Source organism: Tiliqua scincoides, chromosome 2 (genome assembly GCF_035046505.1).
Source record: "Tiliqua scincoides isolate rTilSci1 chromosome 2, rTilSci1.hap2, whole genome shotgun sequence".
Classification (NCBI taxonomy): domain Eukaryota; kingdom Metazoa; phylum Chordata; class Lepidosauria; order Squamata; family Scincidae; genus Tiliqua; species Tiliqua scincoides.
In genome coordinates, this window is record NC_089822.1 from 105,149,157 (window position 1) to 105,166,009 (window position 16,853).

Sequence of the window (16,853 nt, forward strand, 5' to 3'; positions counted from 1 at the left end):
TCAGCAGCTATAGACACAGCCCAATCCTAAGCAGGTCTACTCAAAAGTAAGTCCCATTATGTTCAATGGAGCTTGCCCCCAGGAAAGTGTGCATAGGATTGTCGCCTCAGACTCCCACACACACCCTACAGTGAAAACCCAGGCTCCATACCAGCAGGTCGGTCCACTCCTGGTTCCTGCCCTTTTTCTGCCAATTCAGTTAAGAGTCAAGGAGGTTCATAATGTCATCATTACCCCCAAGCCAAACAGCCTTTATAAGGGTGCAGTACCCCATGGAAGGTACCCTCCAGTTTCTTCAAATTATCATACCCAAAGAGATTGGTTGGGTATTGCACTTCTCATTCTTTGCGTGCCTGGGTGATTCCTGGATCTGATCAAATGCCCAGTTGCTGAGCAGATGAGAACTGCTAATGTCTTGTTTGCACAGAGCGAATCTAACCATGTCCTTTGCACAGTGCCAATTGCAACTCCTTCCACTACTGGGATGAAGGAGAAGAGAGCCTCTGCTCACCTCAATGGCTTTGCAGCAGCAGGGAGCATTTCACTTCCATGGGGGTTAAAATGATGAAGGTGAAAGGGAAAGTGAACACCAGGACCAGGGAGAGAACTTGGAGAGAAGAGCCATACTGATCTTTAACGCTGCCATTGCAGTCAACAGAACTGACAACCCTGGACTGAGCAGAGTTCTTTAAAGGAAGTTAGAATCTTGTCTATGAACTATTTTTAACAGAGAGGGAGGAACAGGGTGGGATACAACACCCCCCTCTAATTGGCTGATCCAGAGGTCTCCACTTTATAGAGCTCCTGCTCCCACAGGTCCCGCTTTTGGATATAGCTGAGAATCTGCAAACACAGAATTTGTCGCCATGCAATATTTCTCTTCTAGTTAGGGAGGTGTATGTGCAGAAGCCTACAACTGAATGGGGCGACAATCTCCTCCTTTTGCTTATACAGTGATTAATTTTTTAAAGTGTAATAATTCTTTTTTTCTTAACTCAAAATCTTTTGTCTCATATCAACACCAGCACTTTACAATTACGATTTTAAAACTGCAAAGTGATTGGCAACTAATAATTTGGTTTGGCAACCATACTTTTTTTTGGGGGGGAGGGAAGAATGTAAAGATAATTCTGAAGTCCTTGCAGCAGATAATTTCAGCTGGTTCATCCTGACAGTTGCGACTGGCTTAACGCTTGAATTCTTCTATATTTCTATACATCTGTACTTTTAAACTGATCGCAGCCTACCTCCCTGGAGCTTTTCTTCCTCCTCCTTTCTGTCATTCCTTTCTTCCTTCCTCTTGACATATTTATTCACTCATTGCGCTCTTTACTTGGGTGGCTGCATGCTGTAAGTTGTTGCTGTGGCAGCTTCTCAGTCTTTTCGTTATTCAAACCACTGAGCCGCAATCGTTTTGTTTCCCTCCTATTTGCTTTTAAGCGCCTTTTTTGTTGGTAAGGGATTTTTCTTTGCTCTGCAGCAGTATCTGTTAAGTATATAATTTCAAAAGTGGAAGATTCACCAAGGAACTTTAAAAAAAAGAAAAAAAAAAGAACGTAGAACAGTTCCTCTGAATTTTCCCTACTCTTTGTAATGTAAGAAGCCGTTCTGGTTCATTTCAGAGTTTAAGGGAGCCTGAATTTATTTCGAGTTCCCCCTTTGCTCCTGATTTATAAATGTTTAAATGCGATACATAGACTCACCAGAGCATCCAGTAACTTGCTTTGTTTAACTCTTTGCCTTCCTCCAGTTTTTCTTTGCCCTGGACTACTAAAAGGAGTATATCAGAGTGAACATTTATTTGAATCTGACCACCAGTCAGGAGCCTGGTGTAAGGATCCCTTGCAGGCTTCGGACAAGATTTACTACATGCCATGGACCCCATATAGAACTGACACACTCACAGAGTACTCTTCTAAGGACGATTTCATCGCAGGGAGACCAACAACAACGTACAAGCTGCCGCACCGGGTAGACGGCACAGGGTTTGTGGTGTATGACGGGGCTTTGTTTTTCAACAAAGAGCGGACAAGGAATATTGTCAAATTTGATCTACGGACAAGAATAAAGAGTGGGGAAGCCATAATTGCTAATGCCAACTATCACGACACTTCTCCATACAGATGGGGAGGCAAGTCAGATATAGACCTGGCTGTGGATGAGAACGGCCTTTGGGTGATCTATGCAACTGAGCAGAACAACGGCAGAATTGTCATTAGTCAGTTGAACCCTTATACCCTGAGGATTGAAGGGACCTGGGACACCTCTTACGACAAGAGGTCGGCTTCCAACGCGTTCATGGTCTGTGGCATTTTGTATGTGGTGAAGTCTGTGTATGAAGATGATGACAACGAAGCGACAGGAAATAAAATAGATTATATTTACAACACTGAGCAGAGCAAGGAAAGTGTGGTGGATGTTCCTTTTCCCAACTCATACCAGTATATTGCTGCTGTGGATTATAACCCCAGGGACAACCTTCTTTATGTATGGAACAACTATCATGTAGTGAAGTACTCTTTGGATTTTGGACCTTTGGACAGCAGAACAGGTAAGGTTGCTTTGGATTTTGACTCATGCAGTCTTGTACGTTGAATTTGTAGCCAAGCTGGGCTATGGTTTCGTGCCAGATGACATGTGTTGTGGGTGATTCACAATCCGATAGCAGTATTATGTTTGGAACATGCCTTTAGGGCAGTGGTTCCCAAATGTTTTAGCATCCATCCAGTCTCACCTAAAAAAAGTTTCACTTTACCAGCCTCTCAAGCCTCTGTGGCTATAATGGGGATTGGGCTGCAGTGCTGCCCCCCCCAGTAGCAGGATATTAAATCCTTGATGCCCATAACCTAATCTGCCCTGTCAGTTTGTGACCTACCAAAAATTGGGTCATGACCCACAGGTGGACATGGACTCACAGTTTGGGAACTTTAGGGGTTAGAACACATGACTCTAGTTCATAGCATCTTTTGTTGAGAGGATCTCAGGCCGCAGACCTGGGGGAAGAAAATCCCAGTCTGAGAATTTTGGGGAGTTGCAATCTATCAGGCTTGGCAGTATTGCAATAGATCAATGGTGGGCAGCCTGTGGCCGCCAGGGGTTCTATGTGTCACCTGTAAGACATTTTTGTTAACAGTTGTCCATATATAGTGTTGCCAGATCCCCCCATAATATTGTTGGAGTCACTGGATGGCAGCGCAATCAATGTGCCCAATATCAGTATTGCAGCCCACTCAGATAGAGGAGGGCTACTCATGCCCACTAACCTATGCCCACTAGCATAGGTTACCCATCACTGCATTGTACAGAACATTGAAGTGATTCGATAACAAATAGGACTGAATAGTCTTTTAAAGTTAAGATGTGTTTCCTATTTTATCAACAGTTTCAGCTGTGTTAAACCAGATTTTTTCAACACACTTGGCATTTTGCAAGTTGCACCTTTAGCATCCATACTGAATAACTTATATGTTCCAACTTTGAACAGATGGGGAAACAAACCTGCTAAACACAAATCCATGCAGCATTGGCAGCCATTTTATAGAAAAACTACTTCAAAAGGGGATGACTTGGAACAGGGAAGGGAACAGTGACTTGCAGTCAAGGTAGGCAGGGTAGGCGGAGCCTCACCTGATCCAGAAAGGAAAAAAGCACACACATCTTTTGCCTTTCCCAAGTTGCTTCTCTCTGCTGCAGCACATAGTCCGTTTTTAAATTAGCAACACATACACACAAACATTAAGGGAACATGGAGAGCTTCCAATCAGTTCAATTACTATGGTGATTTGCAAGGGACAAAACAGGCAGGGATGCTTGTGCAATCTGGGAGAGCAACTTCTGTTTGCCCAATTATAAAAATGGCATCACTTGTGTCATCAGTCTCTGGGGAGGCATCAGGAAGATTCGCCTCCAGCAGGTTGGACAGTATTCACAGCTATTTACCAAAAAAAAAAAAAAAGCAGGAGACTGGCTAGCCAATTAAAAAAAAAAAAAAGCAGGATGCCTACATCAGCAAGCTCTGGAGAGGCATCTGGAGGAGTCGCTTCTCTTCTGTTAAAAAAAGAAAATTTGAAAAAGTAGGGAGGAGGCTGCACAATGAACCAGGTGTCTAAAGCACTGGGAGCAGCCATTTTCTAATTGCTCCAGGAGACCTGTGCTGAGACCTTCCTAGCTCCAAGTGGGAGAAGAAGAGGTGAGTTAAAAAACCATATATTGAGGGGGTGAGAGAGAGAGACAGTGTTCCAGAGACTGAGCTTTATTTCCGGGCTGGGGGTGGGGAGCGAGTGTGTGTGTTGCAGAGACTGAGTTTATGGGGGTGAGGGAGTGTTGCTTCCCCTGGCCTGGATCTCACTGCACATCCCTGGAAGGGATGTATAATGCTTTTCTGATCAAATGGGAGCTGTATATGCCAGAAGCATAACTCTCTGCTCCAAATTAGCTTTCTTTAGACAATTAGCTTTGCCCTTAGACAAAGGGTTGGTTCAAGCAAGAGGTCTCCTCTGAATAAGAGAACAGTTTTTCTCTTATCTGAGAGTAAGCCCCTGCAGCACATGTGCATGGAGGGATGGTATCTATCCAGATCTGCACCAGCTCAAGAGCTGGTTCAGGTCTGCATGAATGTGTGCCATGGGATCAGTCCAAGAAGGAGCTCAGTATTTGGCGAACTTCCCTGAACCTGATCCACCCATCCTCTGCCCTCTCCCCACCCAGTTTTGCCCCCTCTCAGCCCCTATCCCTCCCTCGCCCCACTCCCTCCTGCCCCTCCCATTACCTACCTGCTCTGGTGAGTGGCGGGAGAAGCAACAATACAGGTGGGAAGCTGCACGCCTTCCTGCCGGTGCAATCAAAGTGCTTTTCACAAGTGGCACTGACTGCCTTACTGCCAGCGGAGGACTCATGGTAGTCAGTGCCAGTGGAGGAATCCTACCAATGGTAGCTAGTAAGTATAGGATTGGGCTCTAGGACAGCAGGCCAACAAAACCATTCATCATATATGAATTCCTGTCGTATATGGTTGTGATCCTCAAATAACCAGCCCTGGACTCAAGGGGCACTTTCAGCCGTGGACAGCTGTCTGGTTGACACTTCTAGCTACCAGTTAGAGGACATTGGATTTTTATCTGCCGAAAGTGGATTGGGCAGTTGACAAAATTGCAGAGAGCCAGCTCTTTGATTTTTCCAAAGCATTTAAGGAGAAATATTTTTCAGATCTGAAATATCATACATTAACAGCACGTTGCCGTTTATTTTGTCAATTGAACTGTGAACTCAATGACACTGGATACAGCAATGGCTGATCTTTTGATTACATTCAAGAAGAAAGCAATTTGAAGTGGCATCTATGATTGAAGTGGAGGGACAGAAGGGAACACTGAGCAACAAGAGCAGCATTTGCCAGCTGCCACAATTACAACTCTAAGCCAAATAAGGGGCACAGAGATGGAGTATGACTCACAAAGATGTTCAACCTCACCCCCAAAGCACCCTGGTAATTGTGAGGGCATTTGTGGGGGAAGGAATACATTTACATGCAACATTTCTCATCTTCTTGTTCTGTGCTGGTTGGCTGGCTGGCTGCTACTGAATAACAGAAGGCATGAAGCAAAGAAGAATTGGAAACTGGCAATCTTTCTTCCAGGCTGATGGTCGAGAAAGCCCTTGTGTTGTCATCAATATAAAAAGAGGGAGGAGTCAGCTTTGCTCGTGGACTGATAGTAGTAGAAACTGCTGCTCCTGCAGAATTTCTGCTGTTCATTAAACCATTTTTGCCCAGCTCACAAGTTTACACATTTGATCCCTCTTGCGTATATGCAACGTTGGGCAGAAATGCTTTAATTAAGGCAGTAGGTGGCATTTTGGGGAAGCACCATACCTTGTAGAGATGCATCAGGCAGGCATTCATTAAGTGTATCTCTACTCTAGCAACAGATTAGTTCTGCCAGGTAAGTAATTGTATGAGCTTCAGGAGTGAACCCCAACATCTGTGGAATCCCCTTCCCTGTGGAGAGAGGAGGTCGGTCTGGAACCAAACCCGTGCAGACAAGCGTGGCCCACTGTATAATGTTACAATGCTATGTAACCAGTAGTCAGATGCATCTATGCAATTACGAGCTAGTTTGGATGATATGATATTCACATTAATCATGTGAGAGGAGTATGGAGCACACATCTCCATCCCGCTGGCAACTAAATCAGGGCTGTAGATACAGTGTGGGTGGTTGCTTATCTTTGTGATTCCCACCCAGAAAACTGTGTGTGCCAAGGAGGCACACTGTCAGGGGAGGCAATTGCTCCACAATTGCACAATCACAGGGGAGGCTCTCTCTCTCTAGTCTCTGCCGGTATAGTGACAGGTACATGAGGGAGACACTAGAGCTTGTGGCAGAGAGCTCAGCCTCCCCTGTGATTGCGCACGTGCTGAGGCTTCTGGGTAGCTCCCAGAATGCCTTGTGGTGCCACAACAAGCGCTTCCCTAATGATTCACTTTACTACACCTACTGATGTGTGTATATACGTATGTCGCTTTATGAAATAGCGGTGAGGACAAGGAGAGAGGGGTGGTAGCAGGCAAATTTTAGGGCCAGTTAACCCACATAGTGGAAATGGCAGAAGTGACAGCTGTGACACTGCAAGGTTAGCACTGTGTCTTCTGGCCACAGAAAGGGGTTGAGATTGTCCCCAGGAGTACCCTCTACATAGGAGTTTGAAGTAAGAGTTTCAACTGTGTCAGAGAAAATCCTTCTCCCACATCTGTCTCCTCCTCAGACTCATCTCTCTCTTTCTACACACACACACACACACACACACACACACACACACACACACACACACACAGAGCATTTTCTTTCAGCACAAAATAAAAGCAGCAAACTGATGGCACTTTCAGGAACGCACACTCATTTTCATTTTGCTTTTGAAAGGGTGGTTGTCATTAAATTTTTTGTGGCTGGTTTTTTTTTTCTGCTTTATTTTGTTTGACTCATTTTGTATTGGGCTTTCTTTCTGTTGGCTTGTTTTCTACCATGTTTTCTCTGTCTTGCAAGAAACCTGTGTATTACAATAAATTCTGGCTGATGCATTTGAGTAACTGCTATTTTTCACGTTTTCAAAACATGAGGGAATAGCCTGTCCCAATGGAGTCACTGCAACATGAAATTTATCTCATCACCTAGTGGAAGTTAATCTAATGAAAGCTGCAATCCTATTGACACTTATTTGGGAGTAAGTCCCATTGAACTTAATGGAACTGGCTTAGGGCCCAATCCTATCCAATTTTCCAGTGACAGTGCAGCTGTGCCAATGGGGCTTGCACTGCATCCAAAGGGAAGGCAGTCACAGAGGCCTCCTTAAAGTATGGGAACATTTGTTCCGTTACCTTGGGACTACAGTACAGCTACACCAGAGCTGGAAAATTGGATAGGATTGGGCCCTCAGACCCTTATATTTTAATTATGTTTTGTTATGGTTTGCATGATGTTTTATTGCTTCCATGTTGTAAGCAACATGGGAAAGCTCCATGCACAAATCTCAATTATGTTTGTAATGCATAATGTCACAGGATGTGTTTCCAATCATTAACCGAAAGTCTAAACTTAAGATTGTAGGCTAGTGTTTAATCCTTGTCCCCATTATTTATATAGCTCTATCAGGAAACATGATTCTTGATAGAAAAGCATAAGCAAAAGATACGACTTTGCAGCAATGAGCCTACAATCTTAAGTTTAGACTTTTGGTTAATGATTGGAAACGCATCCTGTGACATTATGCATTACAAACATAATTGAGATTTGTGCATGGAGCTTTCCCATGTTGCTTACAACATGGGAAGCAATAAAACATATGTTGTTTTTGCATGCTTTTCACCATAAGCAGGCTTCTCCATGCGTCTGTAAATTCTGCTCTCTTAACAAAAGGTGAAGGGGATGGATTCTAAAGAAAGAGACAAAGGTAGAAAGTATGTATGTGTAGGGGGAGAATTCAGAAAGGAAGGAAGAAAGAAAGAGACTGGTGACTATGTACTGCCTGTATTGGTGACTATGAGAGGAGTGTGTGTACAGGTAGAGTCTCTGTATCCGTGGGGGATCCATTCCCAGACATCCACGGATACGAAAAAACTGCTGGTTCCAACCCACAGGAATTCCAAACATAACCAAAACCTTGTTCTGGTTGCATTCTGAGCCTTTCTGAGACCCACAGAGGCCACACGTAGCCTCTGTGGGCCTCAGAATGCTGCCTGGAGCAGCATAAACAGTACTTCCAGTTTCCACCAAAACCTGGAAGTACCCTTTAAACTACTTGGGGTGGGGGGTGGAGGTTCTGAAGATCATAGTGGTTGCATGAGACTTCTGTGAGTCTCAGAATGGGTCCTGAACGCCAGTGGAGAGCATCTCCAGCGGTGTCCTGGAGCTCAGGTCTGGCTTCCACCGTGAGTTTGGAACCTGCAGTTAGAACCGCAGATTCCGAATCCACAGTGAGGGAGTCTGGACCTGTATATGAGTGCAAGATTTGGCTCACATACTGGAGTGAACTGATTGCGTGAGCTTTGTGTTTTCTCCTGGATTACAGAGCTGACTTATTCTGGCTTAATATAATGTATATAACATCACTGCGTGCCCAAATAGTAAGGCTTCATGCAGTGCACAGCCTGGCATTCCATGTGCTGGCAAGGCTCATTTTGAACTGTTGATAACATCTTGTAAGCACTTGTGTTTTTCAAACATATCTTTTGCCAACAGAACACAGCCTCTCGGTTTTTAAACCAGTATGGGGCAAGCTCTTGTTGGGTAAATGAATACTGTGGATGGAGCACAGAATTCAGCAGAGCCTGTATGGGTTTCTCAAACAGTGGTCCTGGGGGTGTCTCAAGCACACTCCTATCTATTTTGTTTGGTGAAATGTTGGAAAGTATGAAGATCCAGACAAATGTTGCCCTGACAGCAATGCTCTCTTCACTGACATGACTATCTTTTGAATGGAAGATGAAGTCCTGTGACTTGTTCCTGGGACTGCACAAATTCCTGCTGGACTTTACCAAGACAGAAGATTGTTTTCATTTGTCAGGGGGTGACATTCTTGCAATGTCACTAGTTCCCTCCTTAGATGTCTCAGTCTTTCTATGACTTATAGAATGGACATTCACAGCTTTTAAGGGCGCAGAGCTGTTTGTTCCTCTAACCTTAATAGTGCAGGCACTGTGGTAGAACAGGGGCCTTTTTCCTGGTCCTTTTTTCCCCCTCATGTTTGTGACTCCAACACTCTTATACTGGGGAACTGAAATGCTAATGAAATCTTCAAGGCTTGAGAAGAGGGAGATTCACTGGTCCTGTTTGCAAGCATCACAATATTATGTTTGTGAATCACCAGTGTGTTTGCTGATCATGGGATTGGATTCTTCCACTGCAGCTGCTGCCTTGATAGGCTGACATTCAAAAGGCCCAAACTTCCCATCCCTACATACCCAGGGGCAGTGCGATCTGGAACACCGCCTAATACTATCTTTGGTCTGCCTCCCCTGTGCTACCAAATAACCCAAAACACTGTGTTTCTCATGCACTGTTGTAAAACTCAGAAGTGGGGGACTTTCAGTTTAATTTACAGGGGCAGAGCAAACACTTGCGCTGTTCCTATAAATAGAACCAGAAGTCCAGTACCAGAAGTCCAGGCTTTGGCAACAGTGCACAAGAAACCTGGTAAGGAGGGAAATGGTCTGCCTTTTGCTTGACCAATTAGGAAGTAGATCATTGCAGCTTCTGTTGGGGGTGGGTTTGGATGGTGGCAGCAGGCTCAGGGTGAAAGGCACCCTGAGTCCTCTGCCCCCTGGGGGCCCTTGCAACCTGCAACAGTTGGCCTCATGGATGCTCTGGCTGTGTGTATACCCATGTTTTTACAGGCGTAGAACCTTTGTCAACAAAGGAAGATGGCAGCATCAGCGGTGATTGATGCCATGGAAGGCATAACTCCATGTTTCTCAAACTGTGGGTCAGGTCCCACTAGGTGGGTCTTGAGCCAATTTCAGGTGGGTCCCCATTCATTTCAATATTTTATTTCTAATATATTAGACTTGATGCTCCCATGGTATGTGACTGCATTTGGGGAAATGTTACAGATCTGTACTTTTAACAGGCTGCTGTGTATATGCTTTTAACGATGATAGTCAGTGGGACTTACTCCTGGGTAAGTGTGGGTAGGATTGCAGCCTAGGATTGTAAAAAATTTTCCTACTTGATGACGTCACTTCCAGTCATGACATCACTTCCAGTGCTCCCTGACAGATTCTCATTCTAAAAAGTGGGTCCTGGTGCTAAAGGTTTGAGAACCACTTGCATAACTGAATTATTCTCTTGACCCTGGTGGCATGGTGCACTCTAGCCCCTTTGAGTCTCAGTCATGTGAGAAACTGGATGAACATTCTGCAGGAACATACAAAGTATGCTGGGATATAGAAAACTCTCTGTCCCTCTCTGAGCGAGAAATTGGACTAGAGCAGTATGCCTGTGCACCTGTACTTGGAAGTAAACCCCACTGAATTCACTGGGACTTATTTCCAAGTAAACATGCATAGGCTGCTTATGACATGATGTTTTTTCAGCATTCTGTGAACTCTTAACATGACAACCACAGAAAGCCGTTAAAATAATGCCACGCAAAACCTTGGCAAACATAAGACTCATTAAGATGATTCTTGATGGAGCTGGATATGTTCTCTCCCTTGGCTGCTGCAGCCAAAGATCTTTCAGTTGCAGCTCCAGTGATAGAAAAGAGAGGGTTCGCTTCTACCCCTTCCTCTGAAGCTGAGGTGGTCTTCTCTTGATCCCTGATGTATTGATTCAGGGAGTCTGCTGCTTTTCAAAATTTTATTACACTGATACAGCAAAGCCTAACAGTGTCCTCACTTGAAGCTAATTGAGTGCACCTGTATCTCAAATCAATTGTGGAAAGAGAGTGATAAATAGGCAACATATATGATGCCTTGTTAAAATGTCATATTTTTTTCACATCATAAATCTGAGCCCTTTTCATTGGCACCTGAGTTAGAGGAGCATTTGGCCAGAAAGGTAAGGGAACAAACTTGTGTCTGACTGCTAGATTCTTCAGCTTTCATCTCATGCATCACTGCCAATGAAATACATTAGGAAAGCCACAGGCTCTTGTCATAGTTGTGTACAGGATATGAATTGCAATGTCTTTGAAGATCTCCTTGTGGGATAAAACTCCTTTATTGTCTTTGAAGTTTAATTTAAGCTGCATTTCTGCAATGGAAGAGATGCTGAAGATTTAAATGGTGCTGAACTTCTTGTTCTAAAAAGGGCCATGCATGCTCAGAGACAGTGCCTATTTTTGGTACCTTTCTGCCTAGCAAAATACCTGTCCCTCTTTTGTTGCTGTTTTGTGAGTTAGATGCTGGAGGTGCCTTTCAATGTTGTTGTTACTGTGAGTGGCTAAAAGTTAAATTTTATCGGATCTCAGCTCTGTCCTCTAGTTCTGGTCGTCGCATCTCAAAAAAGACATAGTGGAAATGGAAAAGGTGCGAAAGACAGCGACTAAGATGATTACGGGGCTGGGGCATCTTCCTTACAAGGAAAGGCTACGGCGTTTGGGCCTCTTCAGCCTAGAAAAGAGACACCTGAGGGGGGACATGATTGAGACATACAAAATTATGCAGGGGATGGGCAGAGTGGATAGGGAGATGCTCTTTACACTCTCACATAACACCAGGACCAGGGGACATCCACTAAAATTGAGTGTTGGGAGAGTTAGAACGGACAAGAGAAAATATTTCTTTACACAGCGTGTGTTTGGTCTGTAGAACTCCTTGCCACAAGATGTGGTGACGGCATCTGGCCTGGACGCCTTTAAAAAGGGATTGGACAAGTTTCTGGAGGAAAAATCCATTACAGGTTTTGATGTGTATGAAGCCATGATGTGTATGCGCAACCTCCTGATTTTAGAAATGGGCTGTCAGAAGACCAGATGCAAGGGAGGGCACCAGGATGCAGGTCTCTTGTTATCTGGTGTGCTCCCTGGGGCATTTGGTGGGCCGCTGTGAGATACAGGAAGCTGGACTAGATGGGCCTATGGCCTGATCCAGTGGGCCTGTTCTTATGTTCTTATGACAGTGGTTCCCAAACTTTTTGGGAGATTTATTCCCAAAGTAAGTCTTTGCAGGGGAGGGCGGTGAAGCAATCGCCAGGAACACGTCGCTAAGGGAGGCGAGACGGCTGCTTGTACATACTCAGGACTGCAGCAGGCTCCAGAAGGTGGGAGAGCCCTCAGCAGGGCTCCCCAATGCTTGGAATGTGAAAAAGTGAATGCAAACTACCTCCTGGTTGCAATGCGATACTGGGAGTGGTTTGCACTCGCTTTTTTCACATTCCAAGTATCAGGGAGACCTGCAGAGGGCTTATGTGGGGCTCCCTGCACCACCTAGAGCCTGCTGCAGCCCTGAGTACATACAAACACCCTCCCTTAGTGACGCAATCCTGGGAATTGCATCGCTGCCCTCGCTCCTGCCGCTGCCCCTTAAAGGAACAGGGGAACCTTTATATGAACTGGTGGGTCACGACCCACCAGTTTGAGTACCACTGCTGTATCCTGCACCACATTATAGCATGCAGCAGTGCCAACAGAAGCTACACTGTATGCTATCTGGGTGGGAGCGGCAATCAGACAGCTTTCCCCCCCATAGGCTGTCTAATTGCTTATGGGTCTTCTTGGACCTATGCCAGCCATATAGCTGGCTTAAGTCTAAAGAGCTGGGCTGGAGTGTGCAGAAAAATGGAGGATGAGATCTGGCGTGCATGACTGCTTTGGATCCACCCTCCCCCAGCAAGCCCTGGATTCCTCTCCCAACACATTCTGTTACTCCCCTCCCCATCCATGGCCAAGCCCCACTGCCAACTTTCCAGCACCTGTGGAGCTTACAAGAGCTGCTCCCATGCACACTGCACCTTTCGCCGTTTGCAACAGCAGTCCCTTGATGATCAACAGCAGCCTGACTTTCATGCCATTCTGAAGGACAACTCACTGCTGGAAAATTATGTGCAAGCACTGGTGCAAGGCCCAAATAGGTTTGGGACCCATCTTGTTCCTACAGCACATAGAAATAATTCCGTGTGCAGTAATGATAAGGTAGTGTTTCTAAACTTTTTTGTTTGGTGGCTTCCTTGACCTACTGCTCCTCATTAGTGCTGCAAACCTATACACATTGTATAGGGCAGTGAGGTTTACTTGAGTATTCTGTGGCTCCCCTAGCTGGTTTCTGCAGCTCCCTGGGGAGCCACAGTTTCCAGTTTGGGAACCACTGTGTTAAGGTATTATGTAGTACCCTCCCTGCACTTTCACTTGCTCAGCTCATTTCGAGCTGTCGATAGCATGTTATAGAGCACTTTCTTATCTTCAAATAAAAGAATGCCCTCTTCACTTTTAAATTAGAGGGACTGCAGGAAAAGCTACTACAGAATAAATGAGTATAGCAAATGAAGAACAATTTTGGTGTTGCATAGTCAGGGGATTTAGGCAGTGATCCATGGCGTGAGAAGATGGGTCTTCTAAACTCATAAAAATGCCCTTGTTTTGATCCAAGAACATGTTGGAGAGGTGTTCCTATGGTGTGCTATAGCTCATTTATATTTGTGATTCCTCTCCTCTTTTTTAAAAAAAAAATCTTCAGTAATGCCTCCTTTTTTCTTTCTGCCAGCCCTTCTTTCTTCATTGGCTGCAGGATCATAAGCTCCTAGATTACATAATTTATTGAGGGAAAATTTACAAGAGGGGTGCAGCTATTACTCTTAGAACAGCTATTGCTCTAGTTAAGCTATTGCTCCATCAAGAACCAATTGGAGGCTGGTGTTATTGATCTTGCTTTGAATGTGTCTGCCTCATTAATTAAGGTTAGTTGTGTTGTAAATCATCCAACTCATTTTTTTTGTTCCCTGTAACTGGAAAGAACAAGCAGAAAGCTTCTGCAGAAAATCAAGAGGGTAGTTTTGCTGTTGACTTGAGTGGAAAGTGGCTCATGCCCTCTGTGTTGCTATGGGCAACCAAAAGTTATTATTTGGCTATAATTATTTTCTTACTAAGCCATGAATATGCCTGGCTTAGTAAGGGTTTTTTTGGAGGAGGGTTTTTTTGTTGGTTGGTTGGTTGGTTGTTGTTGTTTTTTAAATTATTTTTTTTTATATTTTCTTTCTGCCATAGCACAGTGTAAACACTTCATTTGTTCTGAAATCTATAGTTTGTTTTGCCAGTTTGAAATTTGGCAAGAGGTATCTACCTGGTGTTGGGTTTATTCTAGCCAAATTTTAGAGAAATCTGAATTAAAGTGACTGAGAGCAGTTGAAAATGGTGAAGAGAAGCCTGGGCCAGCTTTGCATCCACCCTCTGCTCCGCCCCCCCCAACCAGGTATTTTTATTTTTGTCCATGAATCAAAAATTCTGGGGGTACCAAGAGTGCTATACAGTTTTAAAACTATAAGGGTTTAAAACTGGTTCCCAAACATTTTTTGACTGGTGGCTCCCTTCACCTACTGGGCCAATGGCCACGACTCCCCATTAGAGCTACAATCCTACACATTGTATAGGGTGGGTGGATTTCCGAGGATTCCACGGCTCCTCCAGGAGCCACAGCTCACAGTTTGGGAACCACTGGTTTAAAGGGTCCATTATAAATGCTTATTAAAGTTTGGGCACCAGCATGCTACGTAGGTTGACTAAGGTTGAATTCTGTCCGCTGGAAAATAGTGACCACTACACAAAGTCTCTACTGCCTGACAACCCTATCTAGCAGCCAGCTTGCTCCTGTCTCTTCCTGGCAAGACAACTGGGTTTCTTCCTGCCAGATGCTGCACTGCCAGGGTAATGACAACACTGCCCAGAGGGGCTCTCTCAACGTTACCTGGCCTCTGCTGCTGTAATAAATTTGGATGTGCTAGAGCAGGGGTGTCCAAAGTTTTTGGCTGGAGGGCTACATCATCACTCTGACACTGTGTCAGGAAAAAAAGAATTAATTTACATTTAAAATTTGAATAAATTTACATAAGTTTACATAAATGAATATATTAAAGATTAACTTATATGAATGAATGCAGGTCTTGCAATAGCTCAAGGCCTATAAACGGCCTGGCACAAAGCAAAGCCAGCCTTTCCTTTGCTGCCACTGCTGCACCACAGACATGACACAACAAGTAGTGCAGGGAGCTCTCATACCATAGCTCACGCAAGAGGTCAAACAGTTTCCCTCATGCTGAATGCAGTTGCGTCGGGCCAGTGCGGGCTCCAACAAAACTCCAGAGGGCCAGAGGCTCATTGGAGACTGGGGGCTCCCCGAGGGCTGCATTGGGAGTCCTCAAGGGCCGCAAGTGGCCCCAGGGCCGGGGTTTGGGCATCCCTGTGCTAGAGAAGCAAACTCCTCCCTAGCTGTGCTGCAGTGGCAACTACAGGGGGGTCTCAAAAACAAAATGCACACACATTTTAATGAGCTCCATCTCATACACAGTTCATAGTAGCAAACTAGCAACACTCAAACAGGTAAGTAAAGCAATTGAAGAGATATGTGCAATCATGTCAGGCACTCATGTTGGTAGATGTCTGCAGATTCATAAGAACATAAGAACAGCCCCACTGGATCAGGCCATAGGCCCATCTAGTCCAGCTTCCTGTATCTCACAGCGGCCCACCAAATGCCCCAGGGAGCACACCAGATAACAAGAGACCTGCATCCTGGTGCCCTCCCTTGCATGTGACATAGCCCATTCCTAAAATCAGGAGGTTGCGCATACACATCATGGCTTGTACCCCGTAATGGATTTTTCCTCCAGAAACTTGTCCAATCCCCTTTCAAAGGCGTCCAGGCCAGTCGCCATCACCACATCCTGTGGCAAAGAGTTCCACAGACCAACCACATGCTGAGTAAAGAAATATTTTCTTTTGTCTGTTCTAACTCTCCCAACACTCAATTTTAGTGGATGTCCCCTGGTTCTGGTATTATGTGAGAGTGTAAAGAGCATCTCCCTATCCACTCTGTCCATCCCCTGCATAATTTTGTATGTCTCAATCATGTCCCCCCTCAGGCGCCTCTTTTCTAGGCTGAAGAGGCCTAACGCCGTAGCCTTTCCTCATAAGGAAGGTGCCCCAGCCCCGTAATCATCTTAGTCGCTCTCTTTTGCACCTTCTCCATTTCCACTATGTCTTTTTTGAGATGTGACCAGAACTGGACACGATACTCCAGGTGTGGCCTTACCATAGATTTGTACAACGGCATTATAATATTAGCCGTTTTGTTCTCAATACCTTTTCTAATGATCCCAATACCTTTTCTAATGATTCCTTCATCCCTTCATCTGATCTAATTCATTAACTAACTAACTAATTAATTAAGTGGGCCAAGCAACTGCTTCTGTGAATACCAGTGGTTCCCAAACTGGTCGGTCACGACCCACCAGGGGAACTGGAAAAGGGCCATTTCTCTTTAAAGGGAATGGTCCAGAAATTGACAGCAGTGTAATTGGGACGATCATGCTGCTGCTGGGGAAGAAGGGAGGGTTTTTCCTGCTTACATGGAGATCTCCGAAGGGTCTGGGTAGCCTGAAACGTTGAAAAAGAAAATAAATTCCAGTTTCATGACGAAAACAGGAAGTGTTTTATTTTTATTTTTCAAACATTTTGGAGCTGCCAGGAGGTTGCAGAGAGGATCACAGGCTCCCTAGACCCTCCAGAGAGCCATAGCGACCCCCAGGTAAGTGAGGATAAACTCCGCCCCCCCGCACAGCAGCACCATCATCCCAACCATGTTGTTGCCCCCTGCCCTCCCTCGCAAATACTTACATGGTTTCCAAACTGAGTAGCATATGTGAGAATTA

The 16,853-nt window shown here is 44.9% G+C and overlaps 1 protein-coding gene across 4 annotated transcripts in view; it reads left to right on the plus strand.

Moving 5' to 3' along the window:
* ADGRL3 (adhesion G protein-coupled receptor L3) overlaps positions 1-16,853 on the plus strand; it is a 675,925-nt gene that overhangs the window by 412,065 nt on the left and 247,007 nt on the right. For all 4 annotated transcript variants that reach the window (XM_066612512.1, XM_066612511.1, XM_066612509.1 and 1 more), the window contains exon 6: positions 1,751-2,551. In XM_066612512.1, coding sequence (XP_066468609.1) covers positions 1,751-2,551 — 801 coding nt within the window. The remainder of the gene's footprint in view (positions 1-1,750; positions 2,552-16,853) is intronic.